The 9425-nt window shown below is 50.3% G+C and overlaps 1 protein-coding gene across 1 annotated transcript in view; it reads right to left on the bottom strand.

Moving 5' to 3' along the window:
- Window positions 1-9425, bottom strand: part of grin2db (glutamate receptor, ionotropic, N-methyl D-aspartate 2D, b) — a 28190-nt gene continuing 18765 nt past the window's right edge. Inside the window, exons 14-15 of the mRNA XM_085918679.1 lie at window positions 5704-5939; window positions 1-5200 (exon numbers count right to left, since the gene is read on the bottom strand). Of these exons, the coding sequence (XP_085774805.1) occupies window positions 1997-5200; window positions 5704-5939 (3440 nt within the window). The 3' untranslated portion in view covers window positions 1-1996. The remainder of the gene's footprint in view (window positions 5201-5703; window positions 5940-9425) is intronic.

Raw genomic sequence — 9425 nt, 5'->3', positions numbered from 1 at the left:
TGCTACATCGTGACAACGCTACATTCAACTACAGTAGAAGAAGAGCTGGGCTGTGGCTGGTCTTAGTGTGAGAGATTCGGTAGGGGGCAAATGGAATCTGTCAACTGCAATGCCCCGGCAACAACTGGCACCGCTTACACAGAAACATTTCCGCTCGATCGAAGCCGGCTTCGTTCAAAATCACACCCAACTGAATTGGAGCGGACCCATCCAAAGTAAATCACGCATTTGCAATGTCTGAGCCCGCCTGATAAAAAATGCTTCGTTTGAAATACGATGAAAAAGCTTCAGCTGTGGCATCCCCCCGTCAGTCACATCGAAGGTTGGAATATTGCTCAATCAGACCGTTTTACATCATTCGAGTTATTTACCCACTGAATGCGTGCCACAAACCGTTCGCAGAACATCTTTCAGCCTAATTTCCCAAGAAGTGCTGCTGAACCCCAAAAGACTAAATAAATAACTAAATAAATAACTAAATTAAAAAACAGCGTTCTAATTAGATCCTTTGTCATAATAAATTGCACTCCTTAAAAACAGGTGATTCTTCTAAACGTGCCGGCAAATAACGACCTGTTGCGCATATGCCTGAAAAATACTTGTGCTTCATGTAAACAATCTCCAAAAGCTGGCTGGATAACAGAGTTGCTGCTTTTTTTTTTTTTTAATTATGTTTTAAAGCACTTTTCCGTTCTTCATCTTGCCAATGGCCACTTTGGTAAAAAGAATAAGCGGCGCGCCGTCTATTATGTAAATTCAAATAATTCCACAATTGTCTCCAAAGCTTACTTGAATATTATGCAGCCATCTAGTGCCAATTACAAATACTGCACCAATCATCCCCTTGATCCGATTATAGGATGGTGTGTGCTGTGGGACAATAACAGAGCACGTTCACCGTGACAATAAATCATGTCATGTAAAAAGCACCTAAAAGCAATTGTGGGGATATTTGGCACAATTGAATCTTTCCCACGTCCAACACGAGCCACATCCAGCCTCATCTTTCTCAAAATATGAACCAAGTGAGAGGAATATATTCAGAACATAAAACAAGGTTGGAGATCAAAGACAGTGTCAAGAAAATAAAGACGATGCTACATGTCTTTTTTTTTTTTGTTCTTCTTTCCCTTTTAAATATTTTTTTTTTTTGTTCAAATACTCTCAGTTCTGGTTGGAGCCACAATTCCGACAAGGAGGAATGGATCCTGTACGGTCGACCCCACTGGTTTCTAATCAAATGTGACATCACAGAGAGGAGGGGGGAGGGGAGGGGTAGAGCTAGATGGGTCTGATGGTGTTGCAAGGTCAAAGAGTGCATAAGTCGCATTGTCCTCACTGCCCCGTGAAAGGTGACGGTCGGGCTCACGAGAGAGGGGAGAGGATTGCTTTTCAACTGATTTACAAACGAGAGGGGCCCATCTCTTCACCTTTGAGAAGCAGTCCGGCATTTGTGTTGAAAAACGCCACAAGGGAGGGCGAGTGACCCCTCGAACCCACCAAATTGAGCTCAGCCAGAGGGAGGGAGACGTTTTGCGCGTGTGTACAAATATGACATCATTACTCACGGGTTGGAGACTTGGACTTATCCGTAGCGGTGACCCGGTGAGGGCAGGAGAACGGATGACATCACAAAGCTCAACTCGGAGCGAAGGAGTAGTTCTGGAGCTGTTCTCCCCGCCGACGCGGCCTCGACTTCACTCCGGTGGTCGTGGGGTCCATCCGAGAGGGTGTAGCTTAACCTGGTGTGGCGTCTCACCGTTGCCCTTACGAAAACGCGTACAAGGGAGCGGGTGGCGGCGGCGTCGCTCTCATGCAGAGCAATGGCGGTGGCGGCGGCGGGACCGCCGTCCACGTTTGTTCCCGCTGTGAAGGCCGCCAGCCCATTAGCGATGGTTACCAAGGAGGCCACGTCTCCGGATCCGGCTACTGCGGCACCACGGCGCTCTAGGATAGAGGCTCTCGCTGCTTCGTCTCCCTCTCTCGTCTCCCCCTGTCATACCTCGCTCTCCAGGCTGGAGAAGTGAGCTGACCCTCGACGCGAGCACAGACTCTTGGCTTTAAGTGGCAGGTGAGGTGAGTAGAACCTTCGTGGCTGTGGCACAGAACGGAGTCTCTGGTACTGGAGTTTGGCACTGGCCGAAGCCTGAATCTGGCTCGGGCCGGCCATCCCCACCCCGGCCGGAGGCGGGACCGAAGATGAGGAGGGCGGAGGCGGGATAGGCATCGGGAGGCTAGTGGGAGACAGAGATGGCTGCTGAGGTGGTGACGGCGGAGGTTGAGGTGCCAGCTCGCTAGGCTGTGTGCTGAGGTTCGATTGGCTGCCTGATTTAGCCTGACCGGGATCTGATTTTGAGGGAAGGGGTTTGGGTCGCGAGCCCCCGCTGAAACTGTGACAATGGGGGAGAAGCTCTTCCTGGCTATGCGACAGTGAGGCGGGTGACCTTTTGGAATGAGAGGCGTGTGAGCGACTGTGCGGATGAGGGTATGGATGCGGATGCGGGTAAAGGCTACAGGAACACATGGTGGCCCTTCGAGTTTCCTCACCTCTGTTCCTCGCTTGCCTCTTACTTTTCCTACCTCCAGACTTCCACTTTTTCTCACCCTTAATCGGGATCTTGTCCATAGACCAGTATCTCCTCGGCGGAGGGAACGCCGAAGGTGGCGGTGGCCACTGCGAGCCCAGTCCCCCGCTCCCTCCCCCCGATTCCCAACCTACACCTGCGCCCGAGCTCCAAAAATCAGTGCCAATCCATCCCTCTGCTCGCGTTCCAAGCAACGAATCATCCCGACTATTGATGCTGCCTCCCCTCTCTCTGGAGGGGTACGTGCCAAAGAACCACCCTCCGCCGCCTATGCCCCCTACCCCGGAGCTGTTGCCCCCGCCTCCCTCCCAGTACCTTTCAAAACGTCCAAACTCGCCCGATGAGCCTTCATCCGAGTAACTGTCCTCCGCCCTTCTGTCCAACCTATCCCTCTCCGTTTCAGACAACGCTCCCCTACCGGCCCTCCGCCCCCTCTCGCCTGCCCTTTCCCTAACTCTTTCCCTATCCTCCTCTTCCTCATCGTCATCATCATCGTCATCATCGTCAGAGTCCCACTCTTGCAGGGAAAGCCCCTCTCTGGTCTGCGACTTCTCTTTTTCATAAGGCATCAATAAGGGACGCCTCTCGCCTCCCCTAGCGCCCTCATCCCTATCGATACCTCCACTTCTTCGTCGCTTCCCGGACGGGAAGAAGGGGTGCAGGGACGTGGGGGGAGTATTTGAGTCATCCCCCCTTCCGTTCACCCAAAATTTGACCGAGGCTGGGAGTTTGTTCAAGTTAGGGTAGCGCTTACTGGGGGTGCGACGTCTGGAATGAGGATGGGATGATTTGGATGGCCTTTCTCTACTTCTCCCACTGTCCTCCCCTTCCCTGTCATTGGCCTCCTCTCCTGCATCCCTTCCCGCTCTCTCCCGCTCTACTTCCCACGAATCCCGCCGCTTCTCCCCGAAGGTATTCCGATACTGGGCAGAGAAGGAAGAGTAGTCCTGTATTCCCGCTTCCCTCTCTCCTTCCGCCTCTGCTTCCCTCTCTGGCTCTACATCGCCGTCTTCTGGCTCTGATCTTTTCCCGCCAGTAGATTTCTTCCTTTTCTTGGTCTTGAGTGCCTTTTTCTTCTTCTTTTTCACTTTCCGCCTTTTCCTTTCTCGCTCACGTTCCCTTTCCCTTTCTTCCCTCTTCTTTCTCTTTTTGCTCTTTTTCTTTTTCTTCTTCTCTTTCTCTTTTCTTCTCTTCTTCTCCCGTTTTTGCCTCTCAGCATCTGCCCCGGCTCCGCTCTTTTCTCTCTCACTCCAGCTCGCCCACCACTCTTGAAGTTGAGACAGTTGGCTGCCCCCTCTCTCTCGTTCGCGTTCTCTGTCGCCCCAGGATGCGCGTGGTTTCCTGGGGGGTACGGGCGGAGGCGGGCGCCCGTGGCTGGACGAGCGGGGCCGAACGACCGAGCGTTCCCTCTCTCGCCCCCTTCCGAGGAGAAGGCTCGACTCTTCCGTCAGCTCCTCGTCGTCGTCGCCCTCCTCTTCGTCGAGGCCTCGGGCTCTGTCCCGGGTGCTCCTGGAGGAGCTGTAAGAGTATGTGGGGGAGCTGGAACGAGACGAGGAGGCAGACGAGGATGTGGACGTGGACGACGTCGTGGACGAAGATGACGTGGACGTATAGTGCAAGGACGCTGAAGGCGAGGGAGGGGTGTAGGAGGGGCTGAGGGGTACTGGCACAGGAAGTGAGAGTGGGGGAGAAAGGGGGCGTGCCCTCCTTCCTCCTCCCTCCCTCACTCCATCTCGTGCCTCTACCCTCCGCCCCAGCGGCAGAATGTTCTCATACAGCGGCCCTCCGGGTTCTTTGGGCTTCTTGGGCCTTCGCCTTCTCCAAAAGGATGAGGGGAGAGGGGGGGAGGGCTGTGGCAGTGGGGGTGTAGGAGGCAGAGGGGCTTGACTCTTGGGAGGCAGTCTCGGGGTTCCGAGAGGTTTAACAGCCACTTTCCCCTGACCTCCGCTGCCACCACCTACCGCCCTCTTCCCTACCCCGTGGTCCATGCCCTTCTCTGAGTAGAAGGCCACACTGGCTGGAGGGGGCTGGGGGTGGCCCCTTGGCAGAGTCTTGGGGGTCTGGGACCCTGCCTGCTGCTCCATGCAGGGCCCCAGTCCCTCAGGGTCAATGGGACCATAGTATCTCTTGTAAGCATCAAGTCCCCCAGCTCCTCCAGCAGACGAGCCCCAGTTTGTCGGGACTTTTTGAGCAAAGGGTCCCATGTCAGGAATGCCCCCCCTTACAGCCCGAGGGTTGGCGGCTGTCACAGATTTGGGCAGTCTCCAGCGATCCACCACAGCCAGTCTGCGATCCGGCCGGGGCAGGAAGGTGGAGCAAGGGAGGGGTGCGCCGGCAATGGGGGTGCTGGAAGGACCCACTGCTGTTCCTGAACGCACCACGGTGGGAGGAGAGCCGGGTAGAGGTGTCTTGTACACCGACTGCGCTTGCTGCTGCGGCGTTTGCTGCTGCTGCTGCTGCTGCTGGGCTATGACAATAGCCGGGCTGGTCATTGAAGTCGAAATAACGTGCGCTTGAGATGGGACAGGAACCATCGCTGTATGGTGATGAGAAGTCAATGATTTAGCACCCCCTGGTGCGGTTTCATCTTCAAAGCTACAGCAGCTATACATGCCCTGAGGAGAAGAGAACAAAAATAGGAGATTGTCACAAGATTTTAGTGGGGAAAAAAAACAGAGTGAGAGACACTCCCAAGAATATTTCAGAAGATAGATCGCTAGATCGATATTAGGCAAGCAACTGTTTGGTTGTTGATTAATGATCGATCATGTAAATACATCAACTGTTTTAATCACAACTTTGGCGAGGAAAGATTATCTCTGAGGATATAATGGCGAGCACACGGTGTGTGACTGCAAGGTCACTGTCAAAGGACTGGGGTATCCGGGCTGTGAGCAGAATTGAATTTCAATTAATCCCTTCATGTGACGGAGGGGAATTGAATTGACCCCAGACCTCACACTTCCAAAGGCTCACACTCGCACGGAATAATTCCGAAATATTTTTGTTCTATATTTGACGTCCTGACATTGAGCAATCATTATACAGAAACTAATTCATCAGTTTGATTCACAGGCCGAACTCTGTCACAAGAAAAACGTACGTTTGAAAGACTTACCCTGCTGATGGCTAGAAGGAAATCCAGTTTGCCTGAGCTGGTGGCCATGCAATGGCGCAACTTCCAGTAGACCAAGTGCTCCCAGGCAAACACCAGTAAGCTGAGGCCCATAGCCACCAGAAGCATGTAGAAGACCCCAGCCATGTTGTCAATATCTAGCTTACTGCTCATCACCTCAATTTTGTCATTATGGCAGATACCTGACAGCCAAAGGCGCTCCAGCATTTCAATTTCATCTGCAAAAGGGCACAAGTGGGGGACGGGAAAGATAAAGATGAGAAGGAGAAATAGTTGAGGTTGAGATCAATTCAGATAGACAGAGACGGATCTAAAGGGTTCACACTGAGGCGCTGTTTCCGTAGTGTTGTGTTTTTTTTACTTCCTTATTCGCTGTGGGTTTCAAGAGGTCAGGGGTCAATAATACAAAAACACACACAAAGAGGAAGGTCACTCAGAGAGACTCCAAAACAATAAAGTGGCTCAGGAAGTTAAATGACACCGACAACCTAATCTCAACATAGTAAGCAAGAATAAATGGATAGGCTGAGAAAGGGAGGCCGGGGAGGGGGGGGGGGGGGCGGGGGGCTCGGCAAAACAAGTATAGAATGAGAGAGTCCGAGGGAATGTTTATTAAGGTCCACTCGCACGTCGGGAGAAACGAGACAAACAGACGGAGGACGAGAGGCTGAGATTGTGTCATAATGACAAACAACAGCAACACTCCACAATCCCGAAGGCGATGACTGCAAAAAAGGAGGAGGGCGATCGCAAAGAAAGAGCTGATAGGGACCGACAGCGACTGGCAGAAGGAGAAGATCATAATCATTTAATTGTGGCGCCGGGACGGTCAGCATTTGCCATCAAGGTATGAAGCTCAGAGGAATGTGAGATTCCCATCAGTTAACCTGCCAGCAATCAGGCGGGACCGCTTTACCTCAAACACAGAATTTTCATTAATGAGCTCAGCGACCTAACAAATGCAAAGTGCCCCGTCAACCTATGATTGGCTGGCAGGGGTTGGCGGCGTAACCATAGCGATGGCTCGCCAGAAAACGAAGCCTATGATTCATGACGGAAACAAAGAGGCGTTCTGACCAACATAGCTCGTAATGAGAGCTTTCTGTAGCGCTAATGGCGGTGTCGCGACGGGAAAAAAAAACCAACATGGCTGAAGGTTGCAGTTTGTTGCACAAGTCAAGCGGCCAAGTCATGCTGCTGCTTTGAACATGACGGCCTGTGAAAAGCTTTCCGATGGAGCCATCATTATCTTCGTTCGCGGGGCTCGGTCATCTGAGCGACGTGGGAAAGGCGGCTCCCGTAGAACATCATTAGTGCACCGACAGATGGACACACTGCGGCTCGACGGCAGGTAACGAGTCAGCCAGCCCGATTCGCCTCATAAACACGTTCTTTACGGTCCAAAACAGAACTTCTCGTCTTAAACGCTAATGGAGAAAACGCATCTGCGATGCATCGCTGTGCATCTTCGTCGTGGCTCTTTCCTCGTTGCCACTTTTGGACCTTTCCGATGGCAGTTGTCTCTGCCTTTTGGTCGCAGCCATGTCAGGTCTGCCAAATCTGACAGGTGAGTCAAATTCGCACTTCACCTCTGTCGTCGCCGGCAGGTCAAGTCAGGCACAAAACCGGCTCTAACCACAAATGGACTTACGAAAAATGGAAGAGTTTTCACACATCTGGTGTCCCTTTCTGGGATGTGCAAAGGGTCCCAAAAGAAAGAATGCTCTGTCAAATTGCTTTTTGACAAGCATCACCTTGTCGTGACATTCTCCATAGATGGGCTCTGGCACATTGCTTCAGGAGAGGGTGCACTACCTGGATGATAACAGTATTTGGGTTTGGGTCAATCAACAGTCCATGAGGGCCGCTATCCTTTTAGATGTTTCCCTCTTCTAATGCACCTGATTCAAATGATTAGCATCATCATTTGGATTTAGCATATTTTGCTGATAAGCCGTAAACAAGCTCATAAATAGACAAAACCACAGTCTAATCCGATCTGAGATGTAAACATAAAACTCCCTTAAGCGTCACTTGTGTTTTGTTTTAAGGCGGGGGTGTCAAACAAATCATAGTCATACTAGTTTTCATTCAGAGAGCCATTATGACTGTCAAATCCTTTTATTGTATACAGCACAGGCTACACAACAAACTGATAACTAGTTTTGGAATATGAGACTGTTCAAATATTGAAAAAAATAATGATAATAGAAGTTGCTATCAATATCTCTATTTTTTAAAAGTGAACTCAATTTTTTATTTTGTATTGACACGTGAAGTTTTGTCTTTGCGGGCCACATAAATTGATGCGGCGGGCCGTATCTGGCCCCAGGGCCTTGAGTTTGACACCTATATTTTATGGTAAAACAAATGGCAAAACTTTTCAGTGGTGACGTTAGCTTATGCGAAAAACCCGGAGCAAAGGTAAACAGACAAGGTTGCACGTGACCTGAGACCCGCTTGCTCTTTGACAACATGGTGCCGCCCTTGTTCGCACCCGTGTCCCGAAATCAATTTTCTTGTAACGTGCGAGTGCGTGCCAGCTGAAAAGTCATTATCATAAGTAAACACCTTCCTGCTCACCACCAAAAGGACAAAAAGGTCAAAGTGTCAGGTCTTGTCTGATCTCCTTGGGAGAGGCAAGGCTCGAGTTCTGCTTTGCACAATCAAAGTACTTTTTTTGTTCTTATTTTTATAAGGAACAATAAAGAATTGTCATTTTAATCCACAGCGTGATATATCCGAGAGTACAGTTTACTGCACGGTTGGGCTAAGTAAGCTGCCGAGAGTTCATAAAGAAAACATTGCAGAGTGCCTCAATTTTAAGCCCAACTGCTGGGGAACGGACCCAATTATTTAGAAAGAATTGTTTTTGTGCGCTCGCACACTCGGCTGCCGCGTACGAGCCAGATGCGGCATGTTGCCAAACATGTCCGGAGAGGCCGAGCTCTTCCGAAGCGTGACCTAAACCATTGTGTGCTATAATCACACGTCAAATATCTTGATAGGAACCCGCTGAAAAAACAGCCAGCCAGCAAAAAAAAGCTCCAAACTCACTTTCCACAGCGTTTTAGTACTTAGTGAAAAAAATAAAAAAATAAAATAGAATATTTTGAAAAATGGAAATGGGGGCTGACAAGAGTGCAGAGTCGGCATTTCTATCGGGAAACGAGATGTAGCAAGATCAATAGACGGCGCGCACCGGAGGCAGCGATAGGAAGATCAAAAGCATTCTTTGGCTTGACAAAACAAAGCTCAGCGTGGAAAATGATACGGCACACTTCGGTGATGATGTAACCCGGTGACACGTCTTAGCCCGGCTGAGGGTGTCGGGTCCCTTTCCTCCAAGGTAATCCGCTTCTTTAGTAATCCACTCCAATAAAGCCTTCGTCTAATTCAACAGCACCCCGAGAGTCGATAAGCGCAGGTGCATACTGAAACATAGCAAGAAAATTCCACACGAGGAATCGGCATATTCGTCGATTACTCGAGTAAGTGGCCGTATTGTCAAAAACGATTATTTTCCATAGTCAATGAAAATTTTGCGATATGACCACACATATGGTGGTATAAAAAGTCTTCACATCCCTGTCCAAAGACAAGTTATTCCTAAATTTTCCCGATTAACGTGACCTTTAACTTATGTTGAGATTGTAGCCTTATTTTTTTCATATTGCAAAAGCGGTGGTGTGCAGACTTTTTAA

The sequence above is a fragment of the Syngnathus leptorhynchus genome, chromosome 8 (genome assembly GCF_054491065.1).
Source record: "Syngnathus leptorhynchus isolate UIUO chromosome 8, UIUO_Slep, whole genome shotgun sequence".
NCBI classification, from domain to species: Eukaryota; Metazoa; Chordata; class Actinopteri; order Syngnathiformes; family Syngnathidae; genus Syngnathus; species Syngnathus leptorhynchus.
Note: the sequence above shows the minus strand (reverse complement) of the source record. Positions and strands in the feature narration are given on the sequence as shown.